General features: G+C 36.5%; 1 protein-coding gene across 8 annotated transcripts in view; it reads right to left on the bottom strand.

Moving 5' to 3' along the window:
• The window catches only part of RABGAP1L (RAB GTPase activating protein 1 like), a 758,000-nt gene that overhangs the window by 277,713 nt on the left and 463,032 nt on the right, over positions 1-17,255 (bottom strand). For all 8 annotated transcript variants that reach the window (XM_043568487.1, XM_043568490.1, XM_043568491.1 and 5 more), the window contains one exon: positions 13,241-13,315. In XM_043568487.1, the coding sequence (XP_043424422.1) occupies positions 13,241-13,315 (75 nt within the window). The remainder of the gene's footprint in view (positions 1-13,240; positions 13,316-17,255) is intronic.

Below are 17,255 nucleotides of genomic sequence, written 5' to 3'. Positions count from 1 at the left end.
CTCAGCATTATACAGACGCCTGGGCTGGTCAGTTGGTTAAGCCTCCCAACTTCGACTCAGGTCGTGATCTCACAGTTAGTGCATTTGAGCCCCGCGTCAGGCTCTGTGCTGACAGCTCAGAGCCTAGAGCTTGGAGCCTGCTTCGGATTCTATGTCTCCCTCTCCCTCTGCCTCTCCCCTGCTCATGCTGTCTCTCTCTCAAAAATAAATAAACATTAAAAATTTTTATTTAAAAGAAAAAATTTAATCTCTTAGCATTTTTCAAATGTGCAAAGCAGTGTTATTAACTATAGTCACTATGCTGTACATTACATCCCTATGACTTACTTAATACCTGGAAGTTTGTACCTTTTGACCTCCCCCTCACCCATTTCACGCACCCCTAACCCCCCACTTTTGGCAACTATTTGTTTTCTCTATTTATGAACTTTTTTTGGTAAGATTCTACATGTAAGTGAGATCATATAATATTTGTGTTTCTCTGTTTAACTTATTTTATTTAGCATAATGCACATACATATATGAGACACATTTTCTTTATCCACTCATCCATCCATGGCCACTTAGCCTGCTTCAATATCTTGGCTATTATTGTAAGTAATGCTACAATGACCATAGGGGTGCATATATCTTTTGGCTTCAGTGTTTTTATTTCCTTTGGATAAATACCCAGAACTTGAACTGTTAGGTCATATGGTAGTAATCTTTTAATTTTTTGAAGAATCTCTATACTATCTTCATAGCAGTTGCACCAATTTACATTCCCACCAATAGTACACAAAGGTTCCCTTTTCTCTACATCTTTGCCAATACTTGTTACTTTTTGTCTTTTTGATAATAGCCATTGTCCTATATATATGTGTGTATATATATATATACACATACGTATATATATACACACATACATACGTATATATATACGTATATATACACACATATATATGTGTATATATACATATATATGTGTGTATATATACAATATATACACACGTGTATATATATATACACGTATATACACACGTATATATACACACATATATATACGTATATATACGTGTATATACACGTGTATATACACATATACACGTGTATATACATGTATATATATACATGTGTATATGTGTATATATACGTATATATATACACACATATACACGTGTATATACACATATATATACATGTGTATATGTGTATATATACGTATATATACGCATATATATACGTGTATATACATGTATATGCGCATATATATGTATATATATAAGGTGTAAAAGTACATATATAAGGTGTGTGTATATACATATATATATATACACACACATATATATGTGTATATATATAAGGTGATATTTCATTGTGGTTTTGATTTGCATTTCCCTTAGGATTGGTGATGTTGGGCACCTTTTATTGTAGCTCTTGGTCATCTGTATATCTAAAGGGAAAACTTTCAACCTTTCACCATTGAGTATGATGTTACTGGTTTGTCATATATGGCATTAATTATGTTGAGGTACATTCTATACCCAATTTGTTGAGAATTTTTATCATGAATGGATGTTGAATTTTGTCAAATTCTTTTTCTCCATCTATTGAGATGATCATACAACTTTTATCTTTCATTCTACTAATGTGATATATCACATTTATGATTTGCATATGAACCATCCTTGCATTTCAGGGATGAATCCCACTTGCTCATGGTGTATGATCCTTCTAATGTGATGTTCAATTCAGTATGCTAGTATTTTGTTGAGAATTTCTGCATGTATATTCATCAAGAGTATACTGTCTTACAGTTTTCTTTTTTTGTAGTGTCCTTAATATGGTTTTGGTGTCAGGGTAATGCTTGCCTTGTAAAACAAATTTGGGAGTTTTCCCTTCTCAACTTTTTGGAAGAGTTTGAGAAGGACTGGTATTAATGGTGCTTTTAAAGGGTTGATAGACTCTACCAGTGAAACCATCTAGTCCTGGACTTTTATTTGTTGGAGGATTTTGATGACTGATTCAATCTCCTCTTACTAATTATTGGTGTATTCAGATTTTCTATCTCTTCAGTCTTCATTGGCTGTTTTTAGGAATTTATCCATTTTTTTCTAGGTTGTCAAATTTGTGGGAGCATACTTATTCATAGTAATCTCATGATACTATGTATTTCTCTGGTATCAGTTGTAATGTCTTTTCTTTCACTTATAATTTCATTTATATGAGCCTTCTTTCTTTTTTATTTGGTTAGCCTAGCTAAATGTCTGTCAATTTTGTTTACATTTTCAAAGTACCAACTATTAGTTTTGTTAATATTTTCTATTGCTTTTCTATTCTCTATTTCATTTGTTTCTGTTGCAGTCTGTATTATTTTCTTCTTTCTACTAATTTGGGGCTTAACTTGTTCTTATTCTAGCTCCTTGAGGTATAAAGTTAGGTTATTTGAGATATGACTATTTCCTTGATGTATGCATCTATCACTATAAACTTCCCTCTAAAGCTGCTTTTACTGCATCCTGTAAGTTTTGGTATTTAGTGCTGCCATTTTCATTTCTCTGAAGATCTTTTTTTAATGTTTTACTTATTTTTGAGAATACAGAGCATGAGCAGGGGAGGGCAGAAAGAGGGGCGGGGAGAGAATCTGAAGCAAGCTCCAGGCTCTGAGGTGTCAGCACAGAGCCTGATGTGGGGCTTGAACTCACGAACTGTGAGATCATGACCTGAGTGGAAGTCAGACACTTAACCAACTGAGCCACCCAGGTGCCCCTCTCTCAAGGTATTTTTTAACTTCCTTGATGATTTCTTCTTTGAATCACTGTATGTTCAGGAGCGTGTTGTTTAATTTCTGCATATTCACGAATTTTCCAACTCTTCTCCTGTTACTGATTTCTAGTTTCATACCACTGTGATGGTAAAAGCTACCTTATACAGGTCCTATATTCATAAATTTCTTGAGATTCTTTTCCGTGACCTAACATATGATCTATCCTAGAAAATGTTCCATGAGTTCTTGAGAAGAATGTGTATCCTGCTGGTGTTGGGTGGAATGTTTTGTATTTGTCTGTTTAGTCCATTTAGTCTATAGTGCTGTTCAAATCTGTTTCCTTATTGGTTTTCTGCCTAGATGAACCATTGTTGACAGTGAGGTTTTAAAGTCCCCAAATATTACAGTTGTTATTTATTTCTCCTTTTAGTTCTGTTTGTATCTGCTTTATATATTAGGTGTGCCAATGTGGGTGAATACGTGTTTTTTAATTGTTATATCTTCTTGACGGCATTTTTATCATTATATGGTGACTTTGTCTCTTTTGACCTTTTTTAGCTTCAAGTCTATTTTGTCCAGTGTAAGTATAGCTACCTCTACTTTCTTTGGGTTACAATTTGCTTGAAATACGTTTTTTTCTCCTTTTACTCTCAGTCTGTATGTGTCCTTAAGACTAAAGTGAGTCTCTTATAGACAACATATTATTGGGTCTTGTTTTCTTTTTCCAATCAGCTATTCTATATATTTTGATTGGAGAATTTATCCATTTATGTTTAAAGTCATTATTAATAGATAACAACTCACTATTGACATTGTGTTAACTGTGTTCTGACTTTTTTTGTGGGTTGTTTCTTGCTTTCTCTTTTGCTGTCTTCCTTTATGATTTAATGGCTTCCTGTGACAGTATGCTTTCTCTTTTCTCTTTAGTGAATCTACTGTCAATTTTGCTTTGTGGTTACCATGAAACTTACATAAAATATCCTATAGTTATAACATCCTATTTCAGGCTTAGGAAAACTCAACTTTGATAGTATACAGAAATGGGATACTTTTACTTCTCCCCCCCACCTCACACTTTAGGTTATTGATGTTAGAATATACATCTTTTTTATATCGTATAGAAAAAATTATTGTAGTTATGGTTATTTTTAATATATTTATTTTTTAACTTTACACAAGAGTTGTAAGTAAATTATGTACTACCACTATATATTACACAAACTGACTTTGACTACATATTTACCATTACCAGTGAATTTTACACATTCATATGCTTTCACAATGTTAATGAGCATCCCTTTTATTTCAGCTTGATAAATGCCCTTCAGAGTTTATTGTAAGAGAGGTCCAGTGATGATGAACTCCCTCAGCTTTTGGTTGTTTGGAGAAATCTTTATCTCTCCTTCATTTCTGAAGGTTAGCTTTGCCAGGTATGATATATTTTTGCTCTCAATACGTCTTTGAATATATCGTCCCACTCTTTCCTGGCCTACAGTGTTTCTGCTGAGATACTAAATAGTTATATGGAGAGTTCACTTGTATGTGGTGAGTAGCTTCTTGTTGTCCTCAAAATTCTCTTTGATTTTTGACAACTTAATTATAATGTGTCTTGGTGTAACCCTGTTCAGATTATAACCATTTGGGGTCTCCTGGGCATCATAAATCTGGAAGTCCTTTTCTATCCCCAAGTTCGGGAGGTGTATAGCCATTGTTGCTTTAAATGGACTTTCTTTCCCTGCTTCACTTCCTTCTGGGATTCCCATAATGCATATATTACTTCATGTGATGGTGTCCCATAAGTTCTGTAGGCTTTCTTCACTTTTTTTTCATTTTTTTCTTTTTGCTCCTCTGACGTGACAGTTCAAATGACTTATCTTCCAGTTCACGGATTCCTTCTTACATTTGGTTGAGTCTGTTGTAGTTGTCTATTAAAGTCTTCAGTTCAATCATTGTAGTCTTCAGCTCTAGAATCCGTATTGTGATGGTTTCTATTTCTTTCTTGACTTCATTTTGTTTTCCTAACTTCATTTAGTTATCTGTGTGTTCTTGTAGCTCACTGAACTTTGAAAGGATTATTCTGAATGCTTTATTAGACATTTCATAGACCTCCATTTCTTTATAGTTACTTGAGCTTTATTAGTTTCCTTTGGTAGTGTCATGTTTACCTGATTCTTCATGATCCATGATTCCTTATGTTCTTATCTGCACACTTGATTAAGTGGTCTCCTCTTCCACACATTACAGGTTTGCTTTGGCATGAAAAGACCTTCACCAGTTAGCTCAGCTTAAGTACTAATGGGTTAGTTAGTAGCATCTGTGGGAAAGCAGGGCTTGCTATCAGAGACCAGTTGAGTGAGGCCACTGCTCATGCTCTGAGATCTGGGGGGGATGGTACTGGCTAGGCTACACAGTTGGGTGAGCCTGCTGGCTGTGCTAAACATTCAAGTAAGACCAGTGGGTGGGCTCACAGATTGGGTGGGGCTGCTGGCAATGCTCCATGGTTAGGTGAGGCCATCACTTTTAGCTTGGTTCTGCAATCACTTTTAGATGAACACGGTCAGAGGCCACGTTCCCTGGCAGGGTGGTGCCACTGGCTGGACTCCCCAGTTAGGCAGAATTATGGGTTGGCCCCTGAAACTGCCCCTGGTCAAGTGGGGTCTCAGGTTGTCCTGCCTGACCAGATGGTGATGCTGGCTGGCCTTTGTGTTCAGGTGGGGCCATGGGGCGTATCTCAAAGTTGTGCAGGACCATAGGCTTGGCTTCACAACCAGGCAAGCCACTGACTATGCTCTGCTGTTGGATAGAGTAACTGCCTGGGCTCTCTGGTCAAGAGGGGTTTCCAGCTATTATCCCACAGATGAGTGAGGCTAGAGACTGTGTTCTGTGCCCAGGCGAAATTACTGTCCAGGTTTGCTAACTAGGTGAGGCTGCAGGATGTATTCAGCAATTGGGTAGGAGCATAGCCTGGGCAAGACTGTAGGCTGGGCACTCTGGCTTGGTGGTTCTGTAGACTAGGTTTTGAGTCTGCCCAGGGTCACTGTTATGCAGGGCCAGAGGCTATGATCAAGAGTTGGGCATGGCTTCTGACTTGGGTCTCTGTCTGAGCAGGGCTATAACATGGAATCTACAGTAGCTTGGATTCTCTGGTCAGGACTGGAGGCTAAGCTCAGCAACTGGGAATTTCCTTCCCTGTCTGAGCAAAGCAGAACACGTTCCATGGCCAGTCTGGCCCATTGACTAGGGATCCAAATCAGGCAGAACTGCCAACCAATATACGTTTTTTTAAAAATATTAAGAATCTGGAGCATGGGGATCTCTAATATTGAATACCCATCTTTGCTATATACATACAGGATCTCTGTCGTAAAATCAGTGCTGTTTTATTGGGGAAAGGAGGAGATAAGTATTAACATCTTATAATTTAAGATATCAAAATATCATCCATGGCTCTATGAAATACAAAACTAAGGACCTGACTCACATGTGTAATCTGAGAATCAATCATGATGTAATCATTGTTTGGTAACAAATGTTGATAAGTATCTGCCATCTGTACTAACACTGAATGGAGACAGTCTCTAAGCTTCGTTGCTTCTTTCTGCAATGAACCATAAAACAAAGCAGGTCTAAGTACTTCAAAAGTTTTTAAGGCTCACCTGATGTAAGATACATCAACATATGTTTCAAAGTAAAATTATATGTTAATATAAAATAATCCCCTTATTTAGGATAAAACTAAATTTTCTGTTATCCATGATGGTGTTTCATATATTTTTGTAATAAATCTATGTTTTTCCGTGAAGGCAATGAAAATTCCACTAATTTTTAGTTTTCTTCAACAAAGAAAGATGCTAGTGACGACTCTGAAAATCATGAACTCGTGAGTGTTCATTTTCTGTTTACAAATTGGAAAGCAAATAAAACGAAAACTTCTAGCTGTTCATTTTCCTTTTAAATCAAATACATGCTAAAATATATTTAAATTAAATGTCTATTTATAATCCATAAAACATATTGTACAACATACTAGTTTGCTGTGTGCGATCGATTTAAGCTAGTGGGACAAGGGTCCAAAAGAAAAGGCAGAGTAAATAATTACCAATTTTAGAAAAAAATAGCAACAAATAGTATCATTAGAGGCGTTCGTTCATGACTCCATCTGATCCTCATAAAAATTCTGTAAGGTGTGTATTATTTTTACATGTTAAATATTAACTAGTGAAGTTCAGAGAAGTTAAGTGATTTTCCAATAACTACACATCTATTAAGTAAAGCCTAGATTTAATTCCATGGTTGCATGCTTTTTTTGTGCCAGATACAAAATAAGACCCTTTTCATTAACAATATAAAGTATTCAATATTCATAAAAATCCTAGAAGAATGATAATATTACTTCCATTTTATAAATGAAGAAGCTGAAGCTCAGAGAGTTTAGGAAACTTGAAAGGTATTAAACCACAATTCAAATGTATAGTTGTGCCTTTCATTATCCATAAAAGAGGTCAGCTTTGAAAGGGCAGAGAAACCAAAGACAGTAGTTAATGGGAAGATCAAGAGACTGTTTTTTAAAGGTAAGATGTCTTGAGTGTATTTACGTACATGGAGATGTTGTGAAATGGCTCAAAAGAAGTGAAGCAAGAATTAACTGGGAACAGAAAAATTTCTTGGATCTTAAGGAAAAAAAATGATTTAGGAGTACAGGACTTATTAAAAAATACAGCTCATTAAAAATTTCAGCTACTCTAAGTCAAGTGCCACATGTAGCAGAATGCTGAATAATATAATGGCACACGTACTTTTACTTACATATACATATAAAGACACTAGGAACTCAGTATCTTCCATCTTCGGTTCTGCGGAAATGTTTTTTTTTTTTGTTTTTTTTTTTTATTTTTTTAAAAAAAAATTTTTTTTTTCAACGTTTATTTATTTTTTTGGGACAGAGAGAGACAGACAGAGCATGAACGGGGGAAGGCAGAGAGAGAGGGAGACACAGAATCGGAAACAGGCTCCAGGCTCTGAGCCATCAGCCCAGAGCCTGACGCGGGGCTCGAACTCACGGACCGCGAGATCGTGACCTGGCTGAAGTCGGACGCTTAACCGACTGCGCCACCCAGGCGCCCCTGCGGAAATGTTTTAATAAAACTAAGAAGTAGCTCTGCTTCTCATTTCTTAAGTCCACTGGTTAAATCTTATCTTAAACCTATCTTTTTGGGGAGTTGCATTAAAGGATTTGTAACTTGTAATTTTTAAACCTTATTTCATTTTTAAATATAACCCACAAAAATGCATAAAAGTTAAATGTATGCTTTAATAAATAATTTGATCATAAAGTGAAACCAAATAATTATAAAGACAAATGTAACCACCACCCAGGTTAAGATAGAGTACTGTCAGTACTCTTGAAGATCCTGTATGTCACTTCCCAATTATGACTCCTCATTTGTCAAGAAATCACTATCCTGGGTTACCTGGGTGGCTGGCTCAGTCAGTTAAGCATTGACTCAGTTTGGGCTCAGGTCATGATCTCATGGTTTGAGATCACAAAGTCTGACAGCATGGCACCTGACTGAGATTCTCTCTCTCCCTTTCTATCTGCCCCTCCCTGGGCTCGCATGTGCTCTCTTTCTCACTCAAAAATGAATGAATGAATGAATGAATAAATAAATAAGAAATCACTATTCTGACTTTATCAGTAATCACTTCATTGGTGTCATTTATATTTTCCACCTACATAGCATCCTAAAAATAGACTTCAGTTTTGTCTGCTATGAACTTTCCACTAAAGGGAAACGTAACAAATGATACCAAGTATACTCTTCTTTCTTACTAAACCTTATGTTTGTATGACTCATTCACATTAATTTATGTAGTGTAAAACATTCATTTCACTGTTATATAGTGTTCTATTAAATATATCACAATTTTTCCATTTTAATGTCTAATTACAATTCTAGTATTAGACATTCTAACAGCAGACATTTGAGGTGTTTGTTATAAACACTGATCTGAGGACAATTCTAACACACAATTTTGGTGTACATGTGCATAAGTTTGACTAAAATATATATTTAGGAGTGGAATTGCGGGGCGCCTGGGTGGCGCAGTCGGTTAAGCGTCCGACTTCAGCCAGGTCACGATCTCGCGGTCCGGGAGTTCGAGCCCCGCATCAGGCTCTGGGCTGATGGCTCGGAGCCTGGAGCCTGTTTCCGATTCTGTGTCTCCCTCTCTCTCTGCCCCTCCCCCGTTCAGGCTCTGTCTCTCTCTGTCCCAAAAATAAATAAACATTGAAAAAAAAAAATTAAAAAAAAAAAAAAAAAGGAGTGGAATTGCTGGGTATGCATATCTTTGTCAGACAAAGCCTTTGGTTTCTGAAGGAATTGTGCCCAGTCATAGTTTTTTTTTTTTTAATTCAATAGTTTTAAACATTCTGGATTATCCAAAAATAATCCTTTCTGTAGTTGGAAAGCTTCCATGCTTGCCAATAATAGTATATATACACTAATTTAACCTTAAAAAGGAACATGATTTTCTGAAGGTCTAAAAAAAATGTATGTTCAATGAAAAAAAAATTTTAAACTTCTTGACAAGAAGTATGGTAGTAAAACATATTGGGTTAAAATTATTTAAAATAGTTTATATGATATTTAGAATGAAATATATACAAGAATATCATTTATCATATTTCCAAATAAGCAATGACTAATACTATAATGATGATATCACTGATTATTATTGCATATTTAACATCAAAGGTACATGAACACTATAATGGTTACAAGCAATCTGTGCCATAATATTCTTCTCCAACTGTAAATGATAAATTTCTTGTAATTCTATCAATAGATATAATAGCATCTACTGTGACAGACAATTCTTCGGCTTAAGATACTACAAGTTGCAAAGCTATTATCAAAGCATCTGGAAATTTCTAAGTATCAAGAAAGAGAAATTAATTATTTCCTAAAATTACTTAGACAATGGAAAACCTTAAAAATTCTACTCTTTTGTTTTTGAACATATTTTCATTTTTGATCTTCCCTTCTCTTAGGCAGTGACTGTGAAATATAAATGACCATGGGGGAGGAAAAGACAGTATCCGAAAAGAAGCAGATTCTGACAATGATTAATATGGAGCTGCCAAAGGATGTCTGGCAGCAAAAAGAAGCAAATGCTTATGTAACTGATAAAAAATTAGTTAGTAGCAAATAACATATCTCCCTGGAACCTGAGATAGCGTATTTGATGAATTGTTTAAGCTAGCCTTTATTCTTCTACCTGCTTACGCCACAGAGGCAAAAATATGAAAAAGAAAAAAATTACAGTTGATTTCTCTTATTCGAGTTGGTTAATGGATGAGTTGGTCATTTAATGGAATATGCTGATTAAAAGAATTATTGCATACACTCTCAATTAAAAACAACAATAATATGCTTCTCATTAACACTATGCTGCATACCAGTGACCCTTTCTTCAAAGATTCTGTAGGTATTTCTGTATTTCCAGTTATTTTTATAAGCAATGGCAACAACTGCATAATTGTTATTATACAAAGTGTGAGAAACTAGACTGAATTTCTAGCCATCTTGTGATACAGCTTGAAAGCAACTTTGTGAGTATGTTTAGAATGCAAGCTTGCCACGTGACCCTTCTAAGATGAGGGTAGATAATGTAGGAAAAAAATTCTAGGTTTTGAGCTTTCTAGTTATTTGGGTCACTATCTCTTTTTCTCATGGTAAGGTATTTCCAAATAAATATGAACTTATATTTAATTAACCCTCTGTTAAATGTGAGAACAGATTTCTCAGAAAGATGTTCTTCTCAGTGAAGTTTAATCAATATACTGTAACGTGTTTAATAGGACTACAGGTCTAAAATGCCAAACTATGATATACGCAAAGATTACTTTGTAGAAGACAAAGTTTCACCACCCATGGCTTCAGCTTTAGCTTCTCATCAGAGTGATTATAAAGGCTCCTTTTAGAAGAAAAGGGATTCTGGGGCACCTAGGTGGCTCAGTCAGTTGGGCGTCTGACTTTTGATTTTGGCTCAGGTCATGATCTCATGGTCATGGGATTGGGCCCTGCATTGGGCTCTGTGCTGATAACACAGAGCTTGCTTGGGATTCTCTCTCTCCCTCTCTCTCTGCCCCTCCTCTGCTGGCTCTCTCTCACGCTCTCTTGCTCTCTCACAAAATAGATAAACAAACGTTAAAAAAAAAAAAAAACAACATTTAGGAGAAACAGGATTCTGAACCTTGGTAAAGACATCAGTGTCACTGCATACAGCAGCCTCTTGTGTTAGAGAGCTATTTTAGACACTAGGTAGGTTTTGTAGCAGAACAAGGGCCCTGGGAATTTGTGGCCATGAAGTGCTTGATTATCACAGAGAATACCAAGAAGAAATCAAAGAAAGAGGATAACAAGGAAAAGATCAAGAAGGCCACAAACAGATGATAATGCAACAGAGGAAGGTATCAAACTCAAAGTTAAATAAAGTGATTTATTACAATACATCATTGTCATCATTAGAATCAAGTTATCAGAATCAGGACCACGAATCTACTATAATCGCTCTTCATGTCCAGAATGCAAACCTAAAAGAAATGCTTGTTTGTGTTTTAAACTTGCTGGACCTCTTTGCCACATGTGACGGCACTGCGTCTTCCTTCCTGAAAATCAGAAATCCGCCAAGAATTCCTCCTCCTCATCAATCCTTTCAATATCTGGAATTCAGTTCTTGGGCTCTATACTGTTTTACTCTATTTTTCTTAGATGATCTCATCTACTCTCATGATTTCAGCAGTGATTTTCCCCCCAGCATCAGTCTCTAGCATCCAACTGGTTGGCGGACAGCTTCACTCAGATGTCCCCAAAATATCCCAAACCCAAAGAATTCAAAACAAAATTCATCATCAACTCCTAATCATTTTTCTCCATTCAATCTCAATGGATGTTATTTTCTTTCTCAGCTAAAAATCCAAGTAATTCAGTCACCAAAGCTAGAAAATTAGACATATTACTTTTGACTCTTCCTTTGTTAATCCTTCCATAAAACTTAACCAATTTGCCTCCTGCATGCTTCTTATTCTGCTTCTTTTTCTCTGGCTCTCAACATCTCTCATTTAGACTGATATTTCCTAACTGGTCTCTCTGCTCCTGCTTGCTCCCTTCAATTACCCTCTACAAGGTATAAGAAGAATTTATCTGAAATGAACATCTCACTATCTTTCCCTTGTTTCAAACTGATCAATGGCACCTCCTTAGCTTTAGAATAAAGCCCACATTTCTTGACATGATTAGAGTCTTTATAATTTGGTCCCTGCCCATCTTTTTATTTAAAAATTTTTTTTAATGTTTATTCATTTATTCATTTATTTATTTATTTATTTATTTATTTATTTGAGAGAGAGAGAGAGAGAGAGAGAGAGAGAGAGAGAGAGGAGGGAGGGCAGAGAGATGGAGACACAGAATCCAAAGCAGGCTCCAGACTCTGAGCTGTCAGCACAGAGCCCAACGCAGGACTCAAATTCACAAACTGTGAGATCATGACCTGAGCTGAAGTCAGACACTTAACCGCCTGAGCCACCCAGGCACCCCTGGTCCCTGCCCATCTAACCATTTTTACCTCATACCTCTTCCTAGCATAAATTTTCTGACAGTAACTGAACAAAAACTGTAATTTCATATTATTCCCTTTATATGCTGTGCCCTTATGTGTTTCCATGCATTTGTTCATGTTCGTGTTTAGCTATCTCTACTCCCCCCCCTTTCCCAACCTAAATTATTTATGTCTTGGCAAGGTTACCATCTCCTCCAGAAAGTCTTTCCTGAAAGTTCTGGGAGAGCTGGGTTGGGTAATTCTCCTTTCTGTGCTCTTACTCTGTGTATTGCTTTTACTTAGCATACTATAAGGTCTTTAGTGACCGTCAGAAAAATCCATAAAGACACATAAAAAAGAATAAAAAGAATAAGTATGTGCCTATAGTACTGGTGTCCCACCCTGAACTATGAGGCCTTCCAGAACACAAATAATAAATTATTCATATTTGTAACTGCACTTCCTAGCCCAGCACTGACAGACCGATGATCAATAAATGTTCTGTTAAATGAAGGTGACTGAGAGGAAAGAGAGTATACAAAAATAAACTGCAGAAAAGAGAAGACTTCCTTGCCATATTCCTTCATAATGGTCCTAGTCCTGCTCATATTTGAGCAGTTACACTGACTTCTTTATTTCTAGAGGGTTCTCTTTAAAAATAACTCCAAATAAGCAATTTATTCCCTTCTTGCTAGCAATATTAATTCAATTGAGAAACCGTCCTGTACTTGACATCAGATCTCTTACTTTATCACCAAAGGTACATTTTAAAAAAGACATGCCATGTGTAATCTCCATCAGATAAATGGAAAATGGGAAGGAAGAAGAAAACCAAGTAGAAAATAAAATAAACTTGGAAGCACCATGCCATTTATCACATGGAAAATTACTTACATGCAGCAGCAATACAGCAGCAAGAAAGGACTGTCCCTGACAGTACCCAATGTCTTCATCGTAGACAGAGTAGGCCTAGAGAAAAGACGCAGAGAAAGAAATACTGTAAATATTCACAGATTTTAATGTACGTTAACATCAGGCTACTACTTGAACTTGTCCCTAGGCTGCGCACCACAATTGCAACTTAAATGTGTGAATCATTAGCACAGTGGGATCCTCAAAGATGCTATATAGTTTCTAAAGCAATTCTAAATGCCCCATTATCTCCAGGTTCATCTTCAGAATTTGGAATAAAGAGATATTCAGAACACCTACTTTTCAAAGATCCATTACGGTTTATAGTCAGGCAAATGAGACCATGGAAGGCAGGAGCAAAGGGTAGAAGAGGGTGGGTAGGTTCGAGAGTAGTTGTGGAGTTCTAATGCAAAGACAAATATACCGATGGTGCTGTTTGAATCCTGGATATGTATCCCATCCCATGTATCCCATCTATGTGTTGTGCTTCATTTTAGTGAGGGGATTTCTATTTAATGCATTTAATACAATGCATTATGATTCTGTGAGTCTAAAAACTGTCTCTGTCCAGGGCAGTGGCTATCAAAGATTACTAGGAAGAGTCACCACTGGGAGGAGGGGAAGTGTAGTAGCTCCCATATGCCAAGGTAGTTAAAGTACTGGATCTGAAACATTTTTTAATTAAAAAAACAAAACAAAAGAAAACAACTTTCTTGAAATAGAGTTTGTATTCAGTGAAAAGAATACATTAGTCACACAATTCCTTGAACTGGGTCACTTATGTAACCCCATTATTAAAGAATATTTCCATCATTCCATAACATCCCTCATGCCTCTTTGCAGTCAAACCACCTCCCCTAGGCAACCCCTGATCTGGTTTTTCTCACAACATATTATTAGCTTTGATTTTTTTAAACACTCTCATGCAAATGTAATCATTTAATATAAACTCTTTCGTGTCTGGCTTCTTTTACTCAGTATAATGTTTCTGAGATTCTTCCATGTGGTTGTGTACATTAGCAGGTCATTCCTCTTCATTGATGAGTACTATTCTACTGTGTAAACATACCACAATCTGTTTATCCGTTCTCTCACTGATGAACATTTGGGCTTCTTTGTTTTTGGTTAGTAAGAATAAAGCTGCTATCTATACATAAGGGTTTTTCATGGATATAGATTTTCATTCTCTTTAGGTAAATACCTAGGGGTGGAAGTTCAAGGTTGAAATGACAAGTGTCTGTTTAACTTGTTCATAACAAGTTGCCAAAGTGTCTGCCCAAGTGGTTGTAACTCAGTTTTCACACCCACACCAGCAAACTATGAATATTTAATGCTTCACGTTGTCAATACTTGATACTGCCAGTCTCTTTCTCTTTATTAATTCCTACGGTTTTAATTCGCATTTCCCCGATGGCTAAAGATGTAGGGTGTACCATCACGTACTTTTAGGCAACTGATATATATTCTTTTGTGACACTCTCTTCAAGCTCTTGCCCACTTGTTTCATTAGGTTGTTTGTCTTATTACTGTTGATTCATGGGAATTCTTGATACATTCTGTTTACGAGTCACTGCCAGACACATGTGTTACCAATATTTTCCCCTAGTCTGTGCCCTGCCTTTTTCACCCTCCTAATGATGTCTTTTGAAGTACTATTGTTCTCTCTTAACCTTCTTCTGCTAATGATGATATTATCACACTCTCTTCTAATGAGAGAAAAATTGGATCATGGAAACATTACCTAATGAATCTGAAAGGAGCTTTTTCTTCATTATCACCAATTTCCAGAGCTCTGCCTAATTTTAAGAATTGAAAGATGCATTAGCATCCTTTTACTTATTTAATTTAATTTTCTTTGATTTATACAGTTATAGTTCTGATTGCTTAATTTGTACTTTTATCCAGAGCTCATGGGTGTGTGTATTAGGGACTGGAAGAAGGATTACAGACAGAGAGAAAAGAAAAAGGAACAAAAAAGGAAGAAAGAGGGAAAAGGTTCTAATTCTATCCCAATTTGGAGCATTGCTGATGGTGCTCTGTCACTTCCTGTTTCATGAACAAGGAACAAGGATCTCTGGGCTTTGTTGAGGAGACAGCATGTTACAGAATGGCAAATATATTTTCAAGGCTTCCCCTTCCCCATGAAAGATGTCAGTTGAGGATTCTTTAAAACTGTGGATCTCCAAAAGCCGCCCATGCTTCACCGACCCTGACATCATTTTAACAAATGTTTGATCTATTTACTGAGGGATAGTTAATGTTTACTGAGAAGTGTGCTGTTTATATGCTCATTTGTGTTACAAGAGAACTCTAACAGAAAATAAAGGTCCATGATACATCAGACAGAGAAGGTATGAATTCAGTGACTCCACAGACTATTCTTTAACTAGAGAGCTGAGGCTAAAAGTGCACATCAGTAATGCAATGATCTTACTTTCTACTTGTTTTATGGTTCTTAGTTAGGTTAGAAGCAAAAATGACTTTTCAGACACCACTTGCTAAATTGATTTTATGATTCACAGTTTAAAAAACAGCATTCTAGCAAGTTCATATCCTTGGAGTCCTTCCAAGCACTGTTTTGGCTTTAGTATAAGCCTCCTCTAACTGAGGTGAACTGAATCCTCTCCCTTTATTCGAAACTTGCCTCCCTTTGCACCAAATCTCTCCCCATTCCTCACTTTAAGTGCATCTCTGGCCAGATGCTTGCTCTGTCCGACTTTTAAAAACCGTCTCTACACCACTTTTGTAATGGAGTAGCAGCTCCTACTGGACCAATCTTCCCTCTGGCAACAAATTTAAACTGTGTCTGGACAATTATATAAAACAGCTACCTGAAGACACTGAAGAGCTAAACAAAAGCAGTCAGAAACTTAGCAGGGAGAATAAACTTGGAAGAAGGGAACGACACTGGGTAAAATTCCCATTCTTTATGGCTTTTGCTAAACATCGGGCACCAGGGCTACTGCATCGGATGGCTAAAACTTGGATATAAAACAGTAGTCTTATTGGCTAGAAGACCCAGAGAACAGATTGGAGAAAAAGCTATAAAGTGGGGGTGGAAATTCTGGAACAAAGAATAACAGGAGAGAAGCCCTTACTATACTCACTGTAAAACTACAATATTCAAGATAGTATAAAACTGACAGAAGGGTAGACAAATAATCAGTAAACAACAAAAAGCCTAGAAGTACAGGCACGCTTATAAAATTATTTGATTCCAGCAAAGTTACCAAGATAATACAATGAGGAAAATAAAATTGTTTATATGTATCAACTTGCAAGTATATGAAAATTGTTTCAATAAATATGCTCAAATAGTTGGATATCTATATGAGGAAAATAATGAACTTGGATCCCTACCTTACTTCACACACAAAAATTAATTTCAGACTTATCACAGTTCTAAACATAAAACTAAAACTATAAAGCTACTCAATGAAAACACAGAATATCTTTGTAATTTGGTAAAGGCAAAGGTTTTTTTAACCAGGACACAGAAGTGCTAACTATAAAAGAATAAACTGATATATTATCAAATTTTAAAAAACCTCTAATGATGAAAAGACACTGTTAAAAAAATAAATAGGTAAACCACAGACTGGGAAAATATTTGCAAACATATCTGGAAAAAGTCTTGCAACATGTACATAAAGGTCTTCTACAGCTCAATGTCGAACAACTCAATTTTAAAAACAAAAGATCCTGGGGCGCCTGGGTGGCGCAGTCGGTTAAGCGTCCGACTTCAGCCAGGTCACGATCTCGCAGTCCGTGAGTTCGAGCCCCGCGTCAGGCTCTGGGCTGATGGCTCGGAGCCTGGAGCCTGTTTCTGACTCTGTGTCTCCCTCTCTCTCTGCCCCTCCCCCGTTCATGCTCTGTCTCTTTCTGTCCCAAAAATAAATAAACGTTGAAAAAAAAATTAAAATAAAAAAAAAAATAAAAACAAAAGATCCGAAGAGACATTTCACAAAGGGTTATCTATGAATGGCCAGTAAGACCA

Source organism: Prionailurus bengalensis, chromosome E4 (assembly GCF_016509475.1).
Source record: "Prionailurus bengalensis isolate Pbe53 chromosome E4, Fcat_Pben_1.1_paternal_pri, whole genome shotgun sequence".
In the NCBI taxonomy this organism is placed as follows: domain Eukaryota; kingdom Metazoa; phylum Chordata; class Mammalia; order Carnivora; family Felidae; genus Prionailurus; species Prionailurus bengalensis.
This window is presented reverse-complemented; position numbering and strand designations above follow the sequence as displayed.